This window comes from Heliconius melpomene, chromosome 4 (assembly GCF_056956725.1).
Source record: "Heliconius melpomene rosina isolate 202511_hmr_F chromosome 4, ASM5695672v1, whole genome shotgun sequence".
Taxonomy (NCBI): Eukaryota; Metazoa; Arthropoda; class Insecta; order Lepidoptera; family Nymphalidae; genus Heliconius; species Heliconius melpomene.
Genome location: NC_140392.1, coordinates 8,380,549 through 8,405,771, shown reverse-complemented (window position 1 = coordinate 8,405,771; position 25,223 = coordinate 8,380,549). Strand labels below are relative to the sequence as shown.

Here is a 25,223-nt window from a genome sequence, read left to right as displayed (position 1 = left end):
TGCCAAGAGGTTTTGAGTTTGCCACTCATCCAACAATAGTAAACAGTTCACGTGAAGTGTTAAATAAACAATGTTAATGATCAATATAGCAAATATATTGTACAAAGCAATTAGCGCGCCAGTTATGTTTACACGAATTTAATATAATGTTGGAATAAACACAAATTTACATTATAAATACTAAAATTTAGTTGAAAAGTGAAAATGTTAACTTGTGGTCGTGGTAAAGTTGAGTGATTTGACACTTATTCCCTCATAGCAGGTTAGGCACAGGGAGTCAAATATTAGGGGCAAATTCTGCCTAGTTTTCGAGGCATAGCATATTGAAGGGTGTTGATATTCAAGTAACATCCTATCCTATCCTATATCTTATAAAACAAAGTCGCTTTTTGTGTCTGTCTGAACTTTCTAACTCTTCTTCTTCTAAACCACCCAACGGATTTGGATGCGGTTTTCACCATTAGGTCGAGAATTTCTCAGAGAAGGTTTATATATAGTTTATTATTTGTACATTCTTATGTAAATTAACATAAATACGATAAATGTGTATAAAGTCCTACCCGTTGAGACACTTTCGCGCATGCGCTGCTTTAATGGTAAGTACTACATGAAAAAAATGTACTGTTCCTCTTAATAAGATCTACAAAAAAGTCCGCGAGAGCATATTCTTATCTTTTAAGAATAACGTGTGGTGATCATTTTTCTGTCTAAAAATAATAATTTCAATATATTTTTTATTGTGAGGGATATTTTTCCATAATGGTATTAATCCTTATCCTTTAAAATACTTTATTAATTTTCTACGTTAAACGAAGATAAAATTTGCTTTTTACAATATTTCGAAATTGCGAATAGTTTTACAGAAAAACGCATTTAATTGTTGACACATCCCGCCGTTGACACATCAGCTGTATGTTACTCAAGTTTCACTTATCCCTTACTCTCAGCATATAAATAAGTATATTAGTTACGTTGGCCATTTAATGTAGACCAAAAATGTTTTTTACTGTTTTTCATTTTAATAAGTACTTTAGAAGTTGTTACAATATCAAAAAAATCCTTGCTGCGAAACGGCTCGCCACTCGCCATGCGTCCGCCGTGCCCGCTTGCCTTACACGCATCGGTGGTTCAGTGGTAGAATGCTGGCCGGCCACGCGGGCGGCCCGGGTTCGATTCCCGGCCTATGCATTCTATTTAATTTTCCTCACAGGCAGCCACGTAGTGCTTGCTTTTCATCAGGGACAGAATACCCCCTTCAGCATTAACCACAAGCTCGAAAAAAGAAAACCCGCCTGCCTCTATAGCAACGAAGATTTAGATGCGTTTGCACGTATTGGATAATTGGAGTTGAATGTATTATTTAAGCGCGATATATTTGGTTTCACATTTTTTGTAGCAGTTATTAGTAGGTAGGTTTTTGTTTATAATTTCTTCCGTTTAAAAATAGTCATTTAATTATCTAAAATAGTCATTTAAATATATTTTAATAAGTACTTGAAAAGATTAGTAGCACAGATTTAAAATTACGGTATCTACTAAAAAATCGTTGCTGTGCAAAACAATTGGAAAATCCTTATTGAAACTACAAAAATGCGGGTTGCATTAGGATTTAATTAATTTTCACATTATCTTAAGTGCTTTGCAAACATACATTACATGAATAAACCAGTAGTTAAAGCGGGCGAAGCCGCAAGGGGGTCGCTAGTGTTTCTATATATTGGCAAAAACAAAAAAATATATTTGCTATTTATATTGAAAATAATTCAAAATCATATTAAACAATATATTAATCTAATGTTACACTTCTCTTATCATAATCTAATGTTAGATAATTCAAAAGAATGAGTCATACTCATAAATAGATATATTATTATCAAATAGCCTTCAGTCGAGCGCTGCTGTCGAGCCATGAAGATCGACAAAGTTGCTGTTGTGACCGGTTCTAATAAGGGAATCGGTTACGGTATCGTGAGAGAACTGTGCAGGCGTGAAGTTAAAATAGTGTATTTAACTGCTCGAGACATAAAAAGAGGAGAAGAAGCTGTAAAAAAACTAAAAGAAGAAGGATTCTTTCCATTTTTCTACCAATTGGATATCACTGACAAAAAAAGTGTAGAAAATTTTGCCAAACATTTAGTAAGAAAATATTCATATATAGATATTTTAATAAACAATGCTGCTACTACACCGGAGGATTTTAACAAGACAACTTATGTTGACGCTAAACGTGTTATCGATGTAAATTATAGAAGCTTTTCTAATATTCAAGAATATTTATTTCCAATACTAGGCGATGATGCAAGAGTTGTAAACATCTCTAGTGATTGTGGTCATATTTCAAATTTAAAAAACACCTATTGGATTGAAAGACTTACTAAACAAAATTTGGAAATCAAAGATATTGATGAATTTGTTGATTGGTTTTTGGAATCAGTTCAGAATGAGACATTGAATGAAAACGATTTTGCTTCCACTTCTTTCCTCGCTTATCGAATATCAAAAATTGCTATATGTGCCTTAACCAGAGTTCAACAAGCCACAATAGGCAGAAATATATCAATTAATTCATTACATCCTGGTTCTGTTAAAACTGACATGACTATGCAACATGGAGATTTTTCCATTGATCAATCGAGTAAAGCTCCCGTTTATTTGGCGTTAGATTGCGACCAGTCTCTGAAGGGGAAATTTATATGGTATGACAAAACTGAAGTCGATTGGGCTGATCCAAATGTTAAATTGAAGTGCCAGGATAAGGAAGAGGTGGACAGGTATTTTGAGGCTGTATCGAAGACATAATAGTATTGGTTTTCAATGTTATTGCTTTAAAGTAAACAATTTTATATTTAAAAGTATATTTTTTTTATTGGTGGTGGTCATTCAAAGGAAGCTTCATTTATCTCATAAATAAATACGTAACAGAATCACAATATCTTTTATTCTCTATTGTTATCAGTATTCCTATCAACATTTATTGAGTACTCCTATACCTAATCTTGTAATGAGGACAGTGATGGCGAAGGGCACTTGGCTAATAAGTGTGTGACTGTACGCTCGACTGGTTGCGGGTTCGATTCCCACACGAGAAATTGAAATATTTATTTGAATTTACATTTTCATTTCAAGGTAAAGCGTGGCGTTCTGTTCTGTCACTCAAAACGCAAACTTCTGGAATTTAGTGGAAAGCATCTTAATACTATTCCCTCTGCTTACCCTGCTATGTGCGTGATACAGCGTGAAGCTGATAATATTGATATAAATTATTTTAATAAGTATTTATATATGTATTCAGTAAAAAATACGCCATCGACAATTCATTATACAATAATAATAAAAGCAAAGATTTCAACTTTCAACGTTGCTAGTAAAAAAGCCGATAAGTTTCTGTAGCGAACCAATTATTTTTGCTCCTCATTTCTGTAAAAACGACTATCGCATCCAGAACAGACTACAGAGACCATTGCGGATCGCGACTGGATAATTGGACTGTCAGTTGTGGTATTGTCTTACCTACGACCTGTAAGCGAGCTGACGTCTTGCATTAAATACTTTAGTTGTACTATAATATATTAGTTTTTTAAATATATATTAGTTTTTTATTAAAAAAACGTACATAATATAAAAATGTTTGCAAATATTTCAATGCACATGGGGTGGGTTCAATCTATATGGAAAAAATATTTAGATATCTTTAACTTATTTTTATTTCCAACTTTCTCAATTGACTTCCGCTTATGCCATCGCCAAATTAATTACTAACAGCTAAATGTCGCTTATTATAGAAGTTTAATTTTTGATACGTATTCTTCACTTCCGGTACAATCAATCAACCAATCAAATTAGCCTATTCGGGTCCACTGCCGGATATAGGCCTCACCCAGGGTGCGCCAAAGCTCCCGATCCTCCGCCTTCCGCATCAAGTCGAAGCCAGCAACCTTCTTCAGGTCGTCGGTCCACCGAGCTGGAGGGCGCCCGATCCGCGGTCTCCACTGAAGGACTCGTCTGCTCCAACGGCCATCGGTCCTTCGACAGATGTGTACTTCCGGTACAATCGATATTAATTAGTCAATATAATAATATTTAAATAAGTATCAATCAAACTAATGAGTGATCATTGCAAAGAATATAAATAATAATTTATGAGTAGTTACTGCCGCTTACAGGTGAAAGAGGATGATTTGACATACACACTTAACACACGGCTAGGTTCAATAAAAATAAAGCTAGTAACTATATCTAAATACCATATAAGTGGATGCTTGAAAACAATTTTTCTGCATTATTCTCCATCCACTCTAGAATAATTAAAATTCTCTTCTTATTATTACCATTCTCTAAAGCTCCAATGTTATATGAGCAACAATTTGTATCATATGTTGCCATAAATTGGATTATTATATCGATTTCTGAATTTTTTTCTGCGCCTTACTTGGCATTTTACTCACCAGTAATGGTGGATGATTCTTAATATAATAGAGAAAATGGTGTCCAAATAAGCTCTTGGTTATTGTATTTATAATATTTATTTATAATTTAATATTTATAATATTATATTTATAATATTTATGAAACTTTTCATTACGAATAATATTTGTAGTCCTTCAAAATGTGAAAATTACAATAACGCCTCGCTAGCTTCTCCACTCGTTATAGGTACACTGAAAAAGCTAAAAACTCTTATATTTTTTTGTGTTTTTTGAAAATGATTAAAAGTAACACCCTCCTCGTTAAAATGTTCAGTTGTGGGAGTATTTTAGAGTACTTCAAGTAAAAATCTTTTACTTACTAAGGATGCTCGAAACACATATCTCTGTTTAATGATAGTCGAAAAAATACAGAATAAATATAACATATTTCACGATGTCATACTAAAATCTTATTTTTTTTCAAGTTATAAAGATGTACTGCCTAGGTCTGTTCTAGACACAGTGCTTAAGAGTGGATAAAATTAATCGTATTTAATAAATCTGAAGAAAGAGAGACCAGTCGTAGTGCAGGTTCACGAAGTGTCACTATAAACGTTAATGTTTGTAGGTTCGATGATATGAAATATTTATTTAAATATTTATTTCTTCAGTTTGGTATCGAGGCAAAGCGCGGCGTTTAGTTCCGCCACTGAATATGCAATGGCTCCAGAATTCGGCAGGAAGTGGGGAAATAAATGTCTTACTGGGTTTCTTTTTTCTGTCTACGATACTGTGTGCGAGATAAGTAAGACACTGTGTTCCTTCCTACCCTAAATCCCTAAATATATTAAGCCGTAACTACATGCGTGTTATTAAGTCCTTATCTCACTACAATAGCTTTAAATAAATATATATCAATAATTCCCACTAACCGAGACATATTTTATCAGAGCTAAGGCCCAAGGTTAAATAAAAAGCGAAATACAATGGAAAAGCAAAAGTAAATCTTATTTTTATACCGAACTCATTTAATAAGAGTATGAAAAATACGACCTAGAATGAAATAACTTTCTGAATATTAACATTAGATATTTAACTTGATATTCAACATGGAGGTTACTTGGGGTTTGTATAATAAATATTATTCTTGTGTGAAGTTGAAGTAATAGAAATGATATTCCTGGAAAATAGGATGTACCTATCTTTAATATAATAGTCCTTGTGACGCAGTGGCATATCACCTAATTGTAAACGGGACGGTTGCGGGTTCGATTCCTATTCAGAGTCTCTTCTGAGTTCAACGTAGTCCTTAATGGGCCGTAGTCCTTAGTGGAAATGGGATATAAGAAAACCAAAAATATCAAGAATTTTAGGTCACTATTTTTTGTCGTTTATATATCTTTCTCTGAATTCGTAGTACCATAGTTGGGACAAGAATCAATATAGTATGGCTATGAGTTCAAGCCTTAGTTACTATCTGCATCAGCATTCGTCCACTTTTAAATATAAGCATCTTCAATAACACACCACTGAAAGCCGGACCATTGAGAGTTGTGACTCTCAACCTTTCAACCGTTTGTGATATTCAACCCGGCGTTTGTAAATCGAACGGAAATTGAGAAAATAGACTTATGTGTGTCTTTGTCTACAATCTCTCTCAATCATGAATCTAAGAAAGTTATATGAAATTTTAATAAATTTTCATTTGGCCGCCAATTTGGTTTTGTTATCAAAAATTCCTTCACCTGAGTGGAATTAATATAGATTTTTTTATTATCTAATATTGAAAATGTAAAAAGATTGGTTGAACGCAATCGCAGGAACTACTGGTTCAAATTTAAAAAATCTTAATGTGTCGGATACTTTATCGGGGAAGCCCAATAAATTAATTAACCATAATATCACGGTAAACGTTTCAATGTAGCCCATCGTACAGTTAGTACTGTACGCTTATCTTAGTGATATATTAATCATAGTTAAACATTAATCTTAGTTAAACACTAATCGTAATTATTTCCAATTGACCATGGAAACGTAGCTGAAAGTCTAAGCCAGTCCATTATAAACGGATTTATAGCATAAAGTTTTTAATATCTTGCATCTCGTAGAGCATAAGTGAAATTCTTCTCTAAAATATATATACAGATAAATATATATACATTTATGTAGGTCACTTTAAAATCTTTTTCAACGACAATATGTTCCAGAATCCTTGTTATATAAGAATGTCTTGCGGGAGTATATGAATATTTTATATTGTCTTTTGTGAACGTTTAGTGTGAAAGGTCCCTATTTGTTTTCCGTCATACAACTCTCATGATAAATATTATATGTGTTTCTGTTGTCAAGTTTAAAAATATTTAAGGATTCTTTTAGTAGTACAGAAGAATTTGTTTTTTGCGACGAGGCCGTAGTGGCTTAGTGGCGTAAGATACGATGTCTCGAAAATTAAGCAGATAGTGCCATATTTTCTGCACAATTTCCGTGTATTTTATCACTAGGTTCCCTCAGACTGCGCGGGAAAAAGCGTTGTTTCTTTTATAATTCGAGAAAGTGAAATCAAAATTGTGTGAAGGTAATAAATCGATTTGGGCCGTTTCAATGTGTTATTTCTTTGGAAATTTCGTGGGAATTTGTTACTTAACTTGCAAAAAAGAAACAATTTCCTTTCACAATAAATAAAAAAAACAAACAAGTTCTTTGCATAACAAAATAAATTAAGCAACAAAAATACAAACAAAAAAAAGCAATACGACATTAAAATGTCACATAATTTCCATTGAAATGTCCCTCCAAGACGAATTTCCTCCAGTTAACGCATTCTGAGATCTCATCATGTAAAAAACCGACTTTTGAAGACGTTCTACAAAACAAAGTAAACCTAATGGAGCGAAATGAGATACGAAAAAATACAACGTCGCCCTTATCATCCGATTCCTCTGTCGTCGAATTCATTGAATTCTCCCGTTTTTATTTTACGATCTCGATGTCGAGAAGAACCTAGTCAAATGCAAATGGTTGTTAAATTTAATAAGAAACATGAGTTTGTTCGTACTTATTTAATATTTTTTGTCAGTTTTAGCAAATAAAGGAGTTTTAAATTATTTGATACATAGTACTTTAAAACAAGTGATAGTAAGGTCTAAGTCGGAGTTAACCAAAATGATTAGAAATGCATATAAAAAGAAATATGTATTTTTAATATAAACAGCTACGAGAATATTTTGAACCATTTTGCCTATAAGAAGAATACAAAAAAATCATAAATTTCCATAAGTATTTGCAAATAAATAATACAAAAAGTCATAACATTAAAACATTTCCTTTTGTTTCCATTGAAATAGTAAAATACGTCTCGAATTTAGAAATTTCAAGATTAAGGAACGAAGTATCGAAGAATTTTCATTAGGCGAAAGTGGAATTCATTTCCCCGGAGTCGATCGAGGAATTTAAAGTTCGTATATTCTAAGGGTATCGGAATTTTCATAATCAATCAAATTCCGTTTGTTTGCCGTCAAGGTACGCCGACTCGACGATTTGGACTTTGAAAAATCAATTATAGCGTGGGATGTTAAGTTATAATTTTCATTTGTATCATCGAGATTGGTATTAACATAAAATTGTATAAATTATTTTGATTATCTTTATTGTTTGAGATCTTCTTTGAGCGTTTAATTGATTTCAGTTTCTTTTGTTGTTTTGGCGTCCTTTTTGCACCGCTCAGATATTTATGGATTTTTCAGTTTGTTGTTTGTATATTGTATAAATTACAGTCGTTGTAATGTTATTTTTGAAAACAAAACATTTGTGTTGTCTAGTTATTATTAGAAACAGTTTTTATATAGCCCAAGATATAGGGCCCCCAGATTTACGTCATTTTACCAAAGCTGAAACTGTGAGGATTAGTAGTATGCGGTAGGTGATAGATTACAAAAAAAGGAAAAAAATATCACCTAACTCACTTAATACCTACTTTTTTTCCAAGCTTCGCGATAGATACGAGAGTATATTGTAGGGTAGGCAGAGGGAACCTAGTGGAAAGGAAGAGGGAAACTCGTGGCATTGCATGTTGAGTGGCAGAACTCAACGCCCCGTTTTGGCTTGAAATGAAATGAAAATATTAATTCATTCCTCTAAGTGGGTATCGAACAACCGTCGCGTTTACAGCCACTCGCTTGTACCACTACGCCACGATAGCCTCAATACATATATAATGTATGAAATATTGTACGTATGTATACGCTTGTTTATATTTTAAAAATATTCGTTCAAAATAAACAAGTATCATACAAAATATACGTTCTGCGAGTACGAGTCTATTTAGAACACAGCTTGTGAAGGCGCTACGGCACGAAACAGTTAACTCTAAAACAACAGTCCTGCAGAACACTTATGTAAACAAAGCCGCGGGCGAGACCGAGTACAAAATAACACCCGAGCTTAGGTTTACGAGTCATTCACTCCATTGGATTTTTCTTCTAATGAGAGGGAAAACCTTTTGCTGCGTGAAGTAGATTGTAATTTTTTACATTTTCATGCTATATCTGAAAGCTGAGCATTGAAATTTCCCGTTTTTGACTGTGTCATTCCTGAAGGTAATGATCTGGTTGGGTCAGAAGATTACCATAAAAATAACATTTTAACTGGCTTTTAATTGTTTCAGAGTGTGAAATCATAGAAAAGTATATATTTCAAATTATTATATTCGCATAAAATATCTACTGTAGAGATTGAGCTAAGAACAGTATTTAGCACCAATAAGGTGAACATAATTTTAAAGTTAGTTTCACGCTTCTTTTCACGTAGAGTATAGGCAGAGGGAGCCCTAGTCACTCTGTTCCCCATTTTTGCTCGATTTTCGACATGTTGAGTAGTGGAACTCAACGCTGTGATTAGTTTACCAGAGTGAGGAAATGAAATTAATGTATATATAAATATATATAACCTTAACATTTAGGTTAAGCCTATAAATAGACTGAACCATAGCCATTAAAACAAGTCAAATCAATCTAGCCGCAATATTTTCATTCGATTTCCTAGTTTTATTTCCGCAAAGAGTAAACTATATTCCGAAACGAATGGGCCAGAGTTTATGGGTGCTTTTCTGTTGAATTTTATTCAACTTGTGTCAACTATTTAGCGAGGCCCCCATCCCTGGGGGGTGGTAACGGACGGACGCGTCAAGTTATATTGGCCCGTCCTCCGTAATATTTCATAGTGATTTGTGATTTATTCCCCAACTGTCCCGAGTTCGAATCGAGCAAACAAATTGATTCAATACGTCTTCCTGTCCGAACAACAATTATTTGTGTTGGAAACTCGTCTACTGTGTGAAATTGTTATTTCTATACAAATATGTAACTGTAATGTTAGGTTATGTTGGGCGGTGTACTATACGGGTCATATAACAACGATATGGGTCAAATACCTAATAATTGCTACAATTAGGTAAATATTCAAAAACTGGTCAAGTGCGAGTCGGACTTGCCCACTGAGTGTTGTCAATTCTTGACAAATTTCATATTCAATGCTATAGAATAAGGTTGACAAATTTAAGAATGCGAGTGTATGTACTCGTTTTATGAGAAACGAACTGTAAATATATATTTGTAATGATTTTTTTTTATTTATACTCGTATTACAGTCATGGTAACGTTATTTTTGAAAGCTAATAATTAGTCTTATCAATTAGGTAAAATTAGATAAAATAATTTTTCAATTTATCAGATAAAATAATTTTTCAATTTATTACATAAAATATTTTTTCAATTAGGTAAAATAATTTTTCAATTAGGTTAAATTAGATAAAATATATTTAGTGATGGCTTGCGCATATCATCGCCGCACATTATGAAAACATTAAATGATCCAAGCAATGTATGAAATATTTAAAAAAATATAATATATATAGCTTTTAAACCTTCCACTTTCACATAATAAAATCCAAATAAAGGAAGTTTCTGTAAAAAATTGGTACACTCGCGTTCTAAATGTATGCGCATACATTTCCCATCGTTAGGATTCCACTCAGAATGCAATCTAAGATAGTGTTGCTCTAGATATGGAAAATATGTCTACAGATAATATATATATTTCAAATTAGTTTTGCGTATTTTATTATTTTCTCTGTCATTTAAAATTTTTTTTTAACAGATATCAATGTAATCTGTCGTATTTTGTCTTATCAGAGCAGGAAGATGATAATACAGTCGTATATAGAGTATTAGAAAGTAGTCGATTAATCGAATGATCGCTTATCCGAACCACTACGTCCACCGGAGAACGAATAACCCCGAGAAGTGACCAGGATCAGAGCAGGTCATTACCTACATATTTGTCTGTATATCTTGCGTGATTTATTACAATAATTATGCTAAATATAGATAAGAATAACTCCATATTTAAGTGTGTGCTAAAATAGAAAACGCTTAACTTCTGTCGTATGCAATAGATGAATGTGTGCCCAACTGCCCACATATTTGAGATAGGAAATTTAGAAAGAGTAAATTAGAAATTAGACAAGTTATTTTTAAACATAACATTAAAGCTGTTGTGTGATATTTATATAATAATTGATAGAAAAGATTTATTGTATCTATGTACTCTTGTATGTATGATATTATATTCTACATATAAAAAAATATTTAAAAAATGTCATATCTAGAAAGTATTTATCGTTAAAATAAGTTACTCGTGTGGATATAGAATATTTTTATATTCTAACAATAGCTCTTAATAATTGGAAAAGGTATTTATAGAAAATAGAACAATTGTGATGGGTTGTGTTGAGCCAACTTCGCCTAGATATTTTATCTTTTATTATTTTTATAGATATATTTTTATTAAAGTTTCATGTTTATTATAACTCTAATAATTCTAATTAGGCAGAGGGAACCTAGTGTTAAGACACTGCGTTCCATAACTTCCTAACGTCCTTAACGCCGAAATCAGATAAAATATTGACACTATTGTTTAGTTATATTTTTGTATTACAAAACACTTACATAATATAAGTAATTTTTTTTTTAAATACAGAAACAGTTTAAATCTAATGATTAAATACAAAAATACATTTTATCATTTTAATTATATAACAATCTACATAACAGGCTTTAGTTTAGTCCTAACATTACTGAGATGCGTCTCTTAAAGCTTTTTCGACGTTTGCATAGCAACAATGCAATTTAAGATTCGGATCTGTCCAATCTCTTTCAGATTTGTCGAACCAAATGTATTTTCCTTTCAGTGATTGATCAGCGTCCAATGCTAAATAAACAGGAGCGACACTTGATTCTTCCATTGTCAAATCACCAGCATTATTTGTCATGTTTGTTTTAACAAAACCTGGATGTAAGGAATTGATAGATATTCCTCTTCCTAATTCCTTTTGTTGCAGTCTCGTTATAGCACATAAGGCTACCTTAGATATCCTATAAGCGAGTAATGGCATTTCTTCAAAATCAGCCTCGTTCAAAGTATTATTCTTCACGGACTCTAAGAACCAATTTACGAAGGCGTTCACATCATCTGCAGTTATATCATCTTTAGTTAAGCGATCGATCCAGTACTTATTTCTTAAATTAGATATATGACCACAATCACTAGACACGTTGACAACACGCGCGTTATCTTTCAAAATAGGGAATATATGCTTTTGAACATTGAAAATACTGAAATAATTAATATTGATGACATATTTAGAATCATCATAGGTTGTTTCAGTAAAATTTGATGTTATAACACCTGCATTATTAATTAGAATATCGAGCCCTCCGTGTTGTTGTTTCAAATAAACTGCAAATTCTTGTACACTGTTCTCATCAGTCACGTCGAGTTGATGAAATACCGGATTATAGCCTTTTTTCTTTAAGTTATCTACTGCATCTTGTCCACGTTTCACATCTCGTGCTGTGAGGTAAACTACTCCAACTCCTCGTCTGCATAATTCTTCAACAATCGCATATCCAATTCCTTTATTAGAACCTGTCACTACTGCCACCTTATCCGCCATGGTTGTCTTATTTGTTATAACTGATCAACCGACGATTATAACGTGCCTTATAAATGTATTATTTTTGATAAGGCAAGATAATTGCGTAATAATAACTTTCACGTCTTTTGTACATGCGTTGTTTGTGTGATTACATCTTTGTGTTGATTATATAATAAAATAGTGTAATGTTTTTCAAAATATACGAAAAATATTTGTATCCTATCTATATATATAAAAGGACTTGTCCTCACTGACTGAGGTAAGATGCAAGCACAGCTGTAACCGCTGTGCGTAGAAACGTGAAATTTGGGCAGATGTTTACTTTCGTAATCTGGACATCCACTAAGAAGGGATTTTGAAAAATTTTAACCCTAAAGGGGCGAAATAGGGGTTGAAGGATTGTATGGAAAAAAAATTAAAACGGCACCGATACTTATAAAATTTGAAATTTAGATTTTTAAAAGTATTTAATTGAACACGTGTTTCATCGTTTTCTAGAATTCTCCCCCTAAGGGTGAAAATAAGGGGTTAAAAGTTTCTATGGAAATATTCTTAAATCGCCACCGATTTTTATAAAATTTTAAATTTAGACTCTTAAAAATATTTCATTGAACACATGTTTCATGGGTTATTAGAATTCATCCCTAAATACGCGAGCGAAGCTGCGCGCGTCCGCTAGTAGTAAATAATTGTAGAGATCAAATATGTAGCGGGATTTGAACCTGCGGCTCTTGGGGTAAGTATTTAACTTAGAATAGATCACGAAATTTTATTATTTTAGCTTAAAATTATATTATTTTTTAGCTTAAAAAATCTCATACATACATTCACATACAAGAGTACCTATTCTTTAATCAATGGAAGCTATCATCAGGAGCAGTTAATATCAACACAGTGTAATCTTGTTGGCGGCCAGCAGCATAGAGTAGTAAATTACGCCTTATCTACAGTTCAGCACGCATTGCTTCGCAGATTATAATGTAATCTTGTACCTCGTTTATACTTTATAGTGTAGAGGATTGCAATTATTGCTTGCGGCTTCGCCCGCTTGGACTACAGAATTATTTTCTTGTTCTAATAATATTATCATTTTAATACACTAGAAACTAAAATTCCAGCTAATTTAATGAAATAATTAATTGGTAGCAATTTTGTCCAAATAAATGACATTAAATGTGCATACCTACTAAACTGTATTTACGCAGCCGTTTTCTAAGCTGTTTCTAAAATTAGCGTGCACAAACGCACAGACAAACCGATAAACATACAAATTTAAAAATCAATCAATAATAGATTTTCGTATATATCTCCAATGTATAAACAGCGATCACTCTCAATTTTCTTATATGTATGTATAGATTATTGATGACTAGTTTCTGCCTGAGGCTTTCTCCGTGTGGTCAAATGGAAATAACAAAGAGTTGTGTATGATAGGTACAACATATTCTAAGTGCCGAGGGTACTTTGACCGCAGCCCGATATAATAGTGGGTTTTATAGAAGCGATAGCTTTCCTCGAAAATGGACTCTACCTCAATCGGAATTGAAAATAACATTTTTATTTTCATTTTCAACCAAAAAAAAATTTAAATTTATAATATTGATATTTAAATTGTCAATTAAGCTATGTACTCTTAATTTATAAAAAAACTCGTTATTCATAGTGCAAAATTGAAAATATTTTAGAGAAGTCGATAGTTGTGGATATATATCATAATATTAATGAATATTTTAAATGAAAATAAAAAGTGTTTTTTATAATTCAGCTTCACGCTGTATCCCGCACATAGTAGGGTAGACAGAAGCAACCTCTTGTTAAGACCCCGTTCCCCACTTTTCGCCGAATACTTTGTTGTGTGTTTACCGTGCTTTGGCTTGAAACCAGAGCGAAGAAATGAAAATATAAATTTAAACAAATATTTTATTGCACACTTGTGTTTTTCACCTTTAATAATGTCACTACCATTTTTAATATTAATTTAAAGACATTAACTAAAAGATAATAGATAATTTGCCTAACTAATAGATCGAATAGAATAGAAAAAATATAAATTTTTAAATATAAAATCCCTCAACCGAATTTGAATCTACTACCATACCAATCAAACACTTAATGCACTTCGATGACCAACTAAATTATACCCTTAATTGATTATAATGTGCTAATACCGTTCTAAATAGGACGCCTGAGGCAGAGCTGAGTAATTTCGTAGTCTTGCATTGTTGCCACAATTAATTGAAATAGGCCTATATTGGCCAGTACTACAAAACTGAACTAAAATAAACCCTATTATTATACAAATAAGGCATACACAAATTTCATTCAGTCTATTCAATTTGAAATGCAATAGCATTATAGACTTAATTGGGTAGAAAATAAGGGTGTTATACGTTTGTATTATGTATATATGTATAGCCCGATTAGTCCTCTTTAAGACGCCGGCACCGCTATTATGGAGTCTTAGTGATTATGGATCTTTGATTGGTTTGTGTATATCTCTGGGCTATACCCAATGCTTATCTGATAGTCCTAAGCCTGGGATAGATGGGTATATTCCATTCGTTTGATTAATTTCTGTTTTAAATTAAGTCTAACCACTTTCTGTAGTCCAAGATCAGAGATAAAACGATATCGACGACGATTCACTTGTTACTCTCACTCAACACGTAATGCTTCGAGAATTCGGCGGAAAGTTGGGAACGGAGTGTCTTAATGGGAAGGGAGTGGTCAAACACTAGGTGCGGTGAGAAGCTAAAAAAATTGAGGCACTAATTTAATCTTCAAATAACTAAAAATACTCTACAATATTTATGTATATAAAATGAACCATAATTTCTACTTTCCTAAAAGACATTACTAAAATAAATAGCTATAATGACGATATAATATGAAATAGTCCAAAAAAATAAATAGTGGAGATGTTGGGGAAAATTGCTGTGTAATTTAAGTATACGTTAAATAAACTTGATCTTGTTTTGGATTTGACTAAAATAAAGTAGTACTCGAGTAGAAGTCGAGTACTCGTAATAAATAACAGCATCTAACACTAAAGGCAATGGTTGTGGATTCGATTTTCACTCCTGTGAGACTGTAGAGAAACAAATTGTCATTGTGAGACTGTAGAGAAACAAATTATTACTAATCTTAGCTCGGATCATTGTGGTCAAATGTTTTCGGTAATAGATAAAACAGTCGCAGAACGTAAACAAATATCAATTAGACCAATTACTGAAAATAAAATTAATCTTTTTAATAATAAAGTGAGTGAAAAAATTGCAAACTTAGAAATAACCGGATTAAATCCGAATCAGCTATATTGTAAAGTTTTTAATTTACTCACTACAGAGTTTGATAACATTTTTAAAGTTAAACAGATATATAAAAACTCGAAGTTAACTTTTAGCGACTGGGCAACTGTTGGTATATACCGAAGCAGAAATAAACTATATGAATTATATAATATGAGGCAATGGAAACAAGATCCGGCGTTCTTGTTAAAAGTTAGAAATTATTCAAAAATATTTAAAAAGGTATGTGTCCAGGCTAAGTCTATGCATATAAGAGCAAAAATTTTGAACTCTAATAATAAAATTAAAACTACATGGGATGCTATCTCTACTGTGACTGGGAGATTTAGAGCTGTCAGTGAACCTATTAAATTAAACGTTAATAATATAATTTTAAATTCAGATTTAGAAGTGGCAAATACTTTTCAAAATTGTTTTTCTGATATATCTACTGAAGTAACACGTTCACTGCCATCATCTCCTTCGGAAGCAGAATTAATACTAAAAACCCATGTAAATAGTTGTAGACAAAATTTTGTGTTTAAGAATGTGTCACCAGATGAAATTGTCAAAACTTTTAAAAGCCTTAATTTAAAGAAAACTGGTGACTTATGGGGCATGTCTGTTAAAGTTTTTAATTCAATTATACCTAATATTGCTCCTTACCTCGCTTTAATTTTTAACAATTGTGTAGAATCCGGTACTTTTCCTGATTTAATGAAATATAGCAAAATAGTGCCGCTTTACAAAAGTGGAGATAGATCTGAGCCTGGAAATTACAGACCGATTTCTGTTTTGCCATCCTTAAGTAAAATATTTGAAAAAATAATGTTCAACCAGCTCACAATTTTCTTAAATATTAACAATTGTTTCCATAATGAGCAATATGGTTTCACCAAAGGCAAGTCCACTACGGATGCGGGTGCCGCACTCCTAAAGCACATTTATGACGCATGGGAGAGGTCACAAAATGCAATTGGAGTGTTTTGTGACTTATCCAAAGCCTTTGATTGCGTAGACCATGTAACTCTGTTGTTAAAACTAAACCATTATGGTATACAGGATACTGCCCTTGACCTTATTGCCTCATATCTAAACCAAAGAATCCAGACGGTTAGTATAAATAATGTAAAATCATCTGGATCTCCTCTAAAGATGGGCGTTCCACAAGGATCTATACTTGGTCCTCTTTTATTTCTTCTTTATATTAACGATCTGCCTTTTTATGTGAAGAACCTATGTGATATTGTACTTTTCGCGGATGATACCTCTTTAATATTTAAGGTTGACAGAAATATAATAAACTATGACGAAGTGAATAGTGCATTATCGCATATTCTTCGTTGGTTTGATGTTAATAATCTAATGTTAAATGCTAAAAAAACGAAATGCATCGAGTTTGCCTTACCAAATGTTAAAAAACATAATTTTAATGTAATAATTAAAGGAGAACCTCTTAATGTGTCGGAATCAGCTATTTTTTTAGGTGTTACTATAGATTCCAAACTCCAGTGGAACGCTCATCTGGAAGCACTTGCAGATAAACTCAGCTCTGCCGCGTTCGCAATTAAGAAAGTAAGACAAATGACGGACGTTGAAACTGCCCGACTAGTCTACTTTAGCTATTTCCATAGTATTTTATCCTATGGAATGCTGTTATGGGGCAGTGCTTCAGATATCAATTCAATATTTATTCTCCAAAAAAGAGCCGTAAGATATATTTATAATCTAAGAGCTCGAGATTCTCTGCGAGATGTTTTCAAAGATGCAGGTATTATTACAGTTGCTTCCCAATTTCTATACTATAATATTCTCTTTGTCCGACAAAATATACATTGTCATAGAAAAAATAGCGACAGTCATACGATAGAAACGAGAAATAAAGATAAGCTTGTTACACCAAGTTTTCGCCTCCAGAAAGTTAATAAATCCTTTATGGGTCTAAGTATACGTGTATATAATAAAATTCCGCAGTGTATTCTTAATTTGCCACTTCCAAAATTTAAAATATCTGTAAAAAAAATTCTAACAAGTAAAGCTTATTACACTGTTCAAGAATATTTAGAGGATAAGCATGTATGGAATTAATGTCTATTGAATGTCAGGCAGGACAGCTGCCAACTAATGTAATAGTAAAATATACCATTGACTTTAAAAAGAGCAACTGTTGAGTTTCTTGCCGGCTCTTCTCAGCAGAACTGCCTTCCGAACCGGTGGTAGCTTTTTGTTGACATGTATATTCGACGATTCAAAAGTGCTTATAAAGTTTATTTGAATAAAGAATATTTTGAATTTGAATTTTGAATTTGAAGAAATGGGAAACAAGAAGAGCATAGGGTGCCGTCACTCAACACACAATGTCTTGAAAATTTGGTAATGGAGCATCGTAAAATTAAGTTTTCACCCAGGCCTAATCTTCGTTACCATTCCACCACAAATTTAATTTCGTTTTTGGTAAAAAGTAAAGGAGAAAGCAAGAATCATTAGTTCATAGTATATTTTCTTTTACACAAAAACAAAACAAAACAGCTTTATCAACTCTAAAACAAATTTTAAACGTTTGGCGAAGAAATTTAAATGGCACTTCTGTTGCCACTCGCCGAGATTTTTTTCACAACATTAGACTGATCTATTCAACAAACTCTAAGTAAATCCATGGAACTATATCAGCGGAGTTGAATTTTCCGCTTCGGCGGTTATTGGAGGACTTTTCGCAATTTATGTCGACTGTTTAAAACTAGGTTTTTTGGCTTTTGGCTTTAAACTTTCAGTCGTTTATTCATTCATTCATTATTAGTTCAGGCATTAGTCTTGTTTTTTATAAGCTCCAGACGCAACGCCTCCAGAATTCGGCAGAAAGTCGGGAACGGAGTGTTTTAACACTAGGTTCCCTCTGCCTACCCTCCTGTGTGCGGGATACAGCGTGAAGCTGATGATAAGTTCCAATGCCGTAAAGCCGTCAATAGCAACAGGCAGACGCTTAATATTTTTTGTTCCACAACATTTAACTGATCTATTCCACAAACTTCAAACAAATCGAAAGCTTTAACTACATCAGCGAAGTCGAATTTTCCACACGAACGGTTATTGAAAGACTTATCAGAATTTATGCGGACCGTCTGAAGGCTAGGTTTACTGTTTTCTTTGAAAGATTATTTGAAATATTTAATTGAATATTGAAATTTTGTTTAGTTTTAAGGTTCCGTAGGATTTGGCTATGTGTCAAAAACATTCATCTCAAGATTGTGGAGGAAGAGAGGAAGGAATAGAGGTATAAAGCTGATATTAATATCCAATATTTAAGATCTACAGTCACTAGGAAAACGGGAAAAATGAACCTTCTAAGTCAATGTAATTAATATGTACTCGAGCATTTATACATTGCTATTAATTACAGAACCATTACAAAATTATATTTGAAATTCATTTTTAATTCAATAAAAAAAATATATACAGTTTCCCTTTGAACTACGATCCGGAAAGTAATCTCTCTCTCTCTCTCTTCGTATGCAAGCTCGACTCGCGCTTGAATGGTTTTTTTATCTCTATATCAAAGATGTTATAGTACCAAAATTATATTCGTTCTCCGTTTCTACTCTTCCATAATTAATATTATTATTAATATTTCATAAAACCTTACTGAAATTACATTAAATTGACGAATCAAACTCTAAAAGTTTATATAAACTCTAAATACTTCGCAATCACATTTCGTTATTTGTTTTGAATTTTCACTTTACCTAACAACGGCTGTAGGTCGCCGATAAGGGAATAAACATTTAGCGAGAAATATCTTAAAACTTTTTGGCACTGTCTTTTTTCATTTCGTTTGTTCGTCTTATAATATTTATAGACTTATATAGATTGTATAGGTAATTTGCAGACAGTATTTTTAAACGAAATCAATCAATATTATTGAATTATTATATCACTATATGTCGACATGAAAACGTATTGTTTAAGAGAAGCGTTCAGTTTTTTGTAAGAAAATATTAAAATGTTATTACTGTAACTAAGATTAAATATTATGTTTCCCCTACAAAATATTGCACCTTTTTTTAAGCATGAACCTAAAAAAAGTAGTGTACGTGTAGCATTAAGAGTTAAGTCACTCAGTTACCTCATAGGTTTCATCAAATTCAACTTTAAACTCAAATAAAAACTTATAAGAACATCGCGTTTACAGTTCGACGTGATTAAAAGTAAATCTATAAAAGAGTTTTACAGTATAAGCCTACAAAGTTTTTTAAGCACTAGAACTATAGAATAATACTCTTAGAAAAGTACGAGGTATAGTATAAATGTACGTATTGGTCTAAAAGGCTGCGCTAAAATGTCGCGTGACTCACGAGTGGCGACTAACGAAGCCCTTTGTTGCATCTGTCGAATAAGTTGGGATGTCATTATTTTAGGATTTAGTCCATTTTTTTTGTTTCAGTGAATTGAAATGTATAAACCTGGGAACCTAATGTTACGTTTCCCGTTACCCACTTTCCATCAAGTTCTGAAGGTATTGTGTGCTAATTAATTGAGGTAATGAAAATAATAAATATTTCGTTTCCTTGAGTGGAAATCGAATTCAGAACTTGTCGCATTCATAGTTAAATACTTGTGCCCCTGCAAAACGACTGACCTGTATCAACATAATATAGGACAACTATATGTTTTGTAGGCATAATTTATCAATTAATACTGAAAATTCACATCAAGATTAGTAAATTTTCAAAACGAATGACCCAACAATTTTTGACGTGACGTTCGAACTTTGACTTAACAACCTGAATCTGTCATTCCATCAAGGAGTTACATATCAGTATACTATCTCTACAATCAGTATCTATAGATTATTGATAACCTAAAATAGCAATCTGTGCCCACGTTAGAATCGCTACAATTGTAATTGTAATTGTCATTAACCCATCTTCAATTACCCTGTATAATTAATGAACGATTTCTACTAATTATAACTAAATATATATATGTGGTTATATAGGAGTACACTTTGAAATATAAGACGATTTGTGAATTATATATTAGATAACTATGAGAATATTTGATAACATTGACAGGTTAGGTGATATAATACAATATTCAGGCTGAAACATTGTAATACCTTGAATACGGACAGACGTACATGTAGACGACGTTGATATTATATAAGAAGATATGAGTTTATATATGCGTAATCTATATTCTTTGATACATTCGTATCCTAATTTCAAAAAAGTAGTGTTTGTCCTCTATTTAAATCCATTATTATTTTAGATAAGAAATACTTGTAAATATCAGCCTATGTTTAGATTATGCAATACCATAATATGATAGAGTCTATGCCAAATGTAAACGTAACCAATAAATCCATATTACGATATCTGATATATGCAGTGTAGCCTTTGAAACTACTGTTACAGAATTTTGTAGAGGGCTCTAGATCGAGCCAGACTTTCGCTATGGTATAAAAATACCGGTAATACCGGTAAGTAATATCAAGGAATATAAATTTGGATTTTGATTACTTTTGAACGTGTATAAAGTAGTATCTGACTTTCATTCTAAGTTCAAGTTTTTTATATTTTCTTGAAAATAATATTAGAAATATCATTATCGATGGCCTGACACTATATTGTTTTTTTACATACCTAGTAAAAGATTCGTATAAAGATAATACACCGCAGGATTTCTTATATAAAGAAGAAGAAGCTGGTCCAAATTTTCAACAAAACGAAAGAAAACGATTCATTTTTTTGTTACTAAAAAAAATCCCTTTGTCGCTCATTTTATAGATTCGAGGGTGTTTTTTACGTTTTTAAAACTTGAAATTAACGAAATACTCTTTAATTTAACGACACGACGATCGATTGTATGTACATATTAAAGCTGTATATCTCCTAAAACTTAAAATTATAATAACAGTTTGACCTTGGCTACCAAAACTGGAAAAGGTCTTTAACAGGCACAATACATAACGCCGGCTTCGCCTCATTACCTCTCACGGGATTAATATCTGACAAGTTTGGTAGGAAAGTGGCTCCGGCGTTAGCTTCCTTGATGAATGGCCTGTGTGGAGTTGTGCGGTCATTTTGTAAGAGCTAAGGGATGTTTTTGGGTTTCTGGAGGCTGCGATAGGAGAACGCGAGCACGTTATGTATGAACAAATGAATTTGAAAATGAAAAACTAGTAATTTTTTTTTTGTATTTCTCACATCCATGTAGGCCTCTAACCTAGTGTTAAGACACTCCGTACTAGCATAATATTTATTGTGTATGAATTGTGGATTTGATAATCACGGAGAATATTTATTTTTAAATGAAATTTCTATGTTTTTAATAAGATATAACGAGGACTAAGAACTATTTTCATTTTCTTGCCCTGGTGAGAAGATAAAGAAAGCTTAGCGTTGAAGTCCACCATTTAACGCAGTCTTGAAAATTGCGCAGTGCGTAAGTAAATAATAGAATGTCTTAAAGAAAATCAATTCTCCCCCATTTTTTACGAACGGAATAAATAGATATAATATTTATATAATATAGCACCATAAATATTATTTCAGTTATGGAACTCATTTCACCGAAGGGTCGTGTGTTCGGGAACACCCTCATTAATTTTGTCTACGTTTTTGGTCTCGTGACTCTTGCGGGGCTCGCGTGGTTGTTACAAAATTGGAGATACATGCCCCGAATAATATATGTAGCGGTGCTATTCGTTTCATTTTACCTGTATACGGTAAACGAGTCTTCGATGGTTGCTTAGGAAAGGAAAACATTAAGATGCTATTAAAAAAATTCTAGAAAGCCGCAAAAATAAATAACTTAATGATATCTGATGCCACGCAAGTTTTGCTGAAACAAGAAAAAATTGATATTTGGAAATGAAGTGAGACTTCGTCCTTTTTGGTAGTTTAATTTCCTGTAATCTACTTTTATTATATATTTATTAGCAATTTACAAAATAGTTTATAATTACATAACTTTTTCTTTGTGATTGAATTAAAGCAATTTCCATGTACAGACGATTAGTTACGATTTTTTATAAGTATAGAGTATACATATATATGTAAGCCTTGTATGTTATGTACGTGGACAAGTATGTGTGCTCTGCCTAACATATATATTGTGGCACTTAAAAAGAACGACACTGGCTGGAGATACAAGCCTGCTTGTCAATTTTAAAATTTTACTTTTTCATTGTCTGAAACTACAAAATATTGGAAGTAAAAACCTTTAATTGTCGATTTTTTTATTTTAGGTTTGTAGATAACAATTTACGATGTGTAAATATTAGATTGTTGTTTATTAAAATGTTTAATATTATAATAACATTAAATTTTTCTATTTTATATAAACATATACATTTATATAAACATAACAACAATTGTGTGTTATTTACTCCGGTATCATCCAACATATTACACGTATATACATATTTTTTCAGAAAAATAAAAAAAAAACCTGACGTTTAGTTTGATATCTCTCTCAAAAGTTCTCAATAACGATCGCGTACACTCCAGTGTACATACTCGTACGTATCTCAAGTGTTTCCAACGAACACGAGGCAATTTCTTCCCGCTATATGCTCCTGTGCTGGAAGGGTGGAATCTACTTTGGGTCCATTAACACCCTTATTGGTAAATATCAAATCTTATTACCAAAATACTCTTTGATATGTGAATAAGATTATTTTTTTCATGGTTAAAACGAAATGTGGTATACTTACTAAATATTCGAAGCCTGCTGTTGTTATTTTTATGTTGTTTTTAGATGTACGTTAGGTAGAATTTAGTTTTTTAAAATTAAGTTCTTCTGTATCCTGCATCCTGCTTATAGTAGGGAAGAAAGAGATAAATTAAAGATAAAGCAGGTTTAAGAGGAAAATTTTTGCCTGAGATTTGCGACACTTACAGCAAACAAACTAAGTGTAGGCTTAAGGAGCTCCCTCAAAATGCACATCCGCATTAACACTTACCAGCACTGTCTGACCTCGTCTTAACACAGATGCGAATTTAAAGAAAAATACAGTAATGAATTGAGTTCTAAAAAAATAGTTATAGACAGGACTGACTGACAGACTGAAAAAAAACAGACTGAAATATTAAAAATATATATACATATAAAGAAGAATATGAAGAGAAAAAAAATTTTAGGTGACGTATATTACAGGTGATAATAAATGTATGAAAACACATAAATACGAATAACAGCCCATGTTCTTGGGAAAGTCAAATTTAATGATTGTCAAAGTTACCGATGCTCGCTGTCGTCACATTTTTCCTTACATCTCTTAATATGGCCTGAAGCTTTGAACTGAGAGAGGTATAATATATGTAGGTGTACTTTTTTTAAAGTAATATATTTCTTTTCTCAGTGTGGAGCAACAATATAAGAAATGATAAAATTTCTTCAGTTCTTTTAGTATTTCTATTAATTTTATAGATACTCTCTTTAATTTTTATAAAGACATTGTTTTGTCACGCATTGTTTTAACAAAAGTAAAAAATGGATATAACTTTTATATTACAATTAGCTTTAACAATTTACTACTTAAATAATTAACCAAACTTGAATCAAATCAAATCCAAGACTTTCACTCCCAAATTTTTGCACTTACATAGTAACATCATATTTAATATCATAAAAAACCAGAATTTTCACGTTAATTATTACTTTTAAACACTTTTTTAAAAAACCTCTTTTTCTCAGCTTTAATTTACTCGGAGGTTTTACTTTTAACTTGAGCCAAACAAAAGAACCTAATATAATGTCGCCTGTTGCTTCATAAAGCCTTTCCTGACACTTATTCAATGGTGACGGCTTTATACCAATTTTATATAATTTACATAAATATTTCTTATTCCAGTTTGTTATTTCATTAATTAACATTTCCTCATGAAATAAATAATTTTACAGTATTAAATGATGTAATTACATTTCTAATTATAGCGCTTTGTCACTATTTCCCTTCAAAATATGTATACAATATAAATCCTTTTAATAAATTGTTGAGTTCCTCCATTCAACACGCAATGCCTCGAAAATTCGGTGGGAAGTGAAGAACGAAATGTCCTAAGGTTCCCTTTGCCTAACCTGCTATATACGGGGTAAATAAATAGTGTATATAAGTTATCCTTTTTTATTGTACCTCCTAAAGCAACCGCTTTGTGCGAGAAATCAACACCTCGCTTTACCTCGTTGCCAGAACGTGGAAAGGAAAATATTAAATGTTTGATTTCCTCAGGTAGGAATCGAACCCACCACTACAGTCGCACACTTGTAACCCTGCGTCCCGATTAACAAACATAATTATATACGTTAATATATATTTATATTTCTAATCTTACACAAAATTCTATTACAAAAATAGCAATCTGATCAAAAAGTTGGCTTAAAGGCTTCAAATAGCCAAAAAAATCTTTTAGTTATTTCTCCACTGAAATTAGGGATTTTTAGAAAAGGCTCACTAAGCGTAATTACTGTGAGGCCAAATGAAAGGATTTCCTTTAGGCACTCAAATATTCTGTTGAAAGAGGGTTGTGTTGGGGT

The 25,223-nt window shown here is 32.2% G+C and overlaps 2 protein-coding genes across 2 annotated transcripts; one reads left to right on the top strand and one right to left on the bottom strand.

Annotated features, from left to right (window-relative positions):
• The first annotated feature begins 1,879 nt into the window (after nucleotides 1-1,879).
• Nucleotides 1,880-2,865, top strand: LOC146539645 (carbonyl reductase [NADPH] 3-like). Its single transcript, XM_085208303.1, has one exon. It carries the CDS (start codon nucleotides 1,909-1,911, stop codon nucleotides 2,797-2,799), a length of 891 nt encoding a protein of 296 aa, XP_085064429.1. The 5' UTR covers nucleotides 1,880-1,908; the 3' UTR covers nucleotides 2,800-2,865.
• An 8,626-nt stretch (nucleotides 2,866-11,491) lies between these two features.
• Nucleotides 11,492-12,433, bottom strand: LOC146539644 (carbonyl reductase [NADPH] 3-like). The gene has a single exon (XM_085208398.1). It carries the CDS (start codon nucleotides 12,415-12,417, stop codon nucleotides 11,536-11,538), a length of 882 nt encoding a protein of 293 aa, XP_085064524.1. The 5' UTR covers nucleotides 12,418-12,433; the 3' UTR covers nucleotides 11,492-11,535.
• Nucleotides 12,434-25,223: the final 12,790 nt, after the last annotated feature.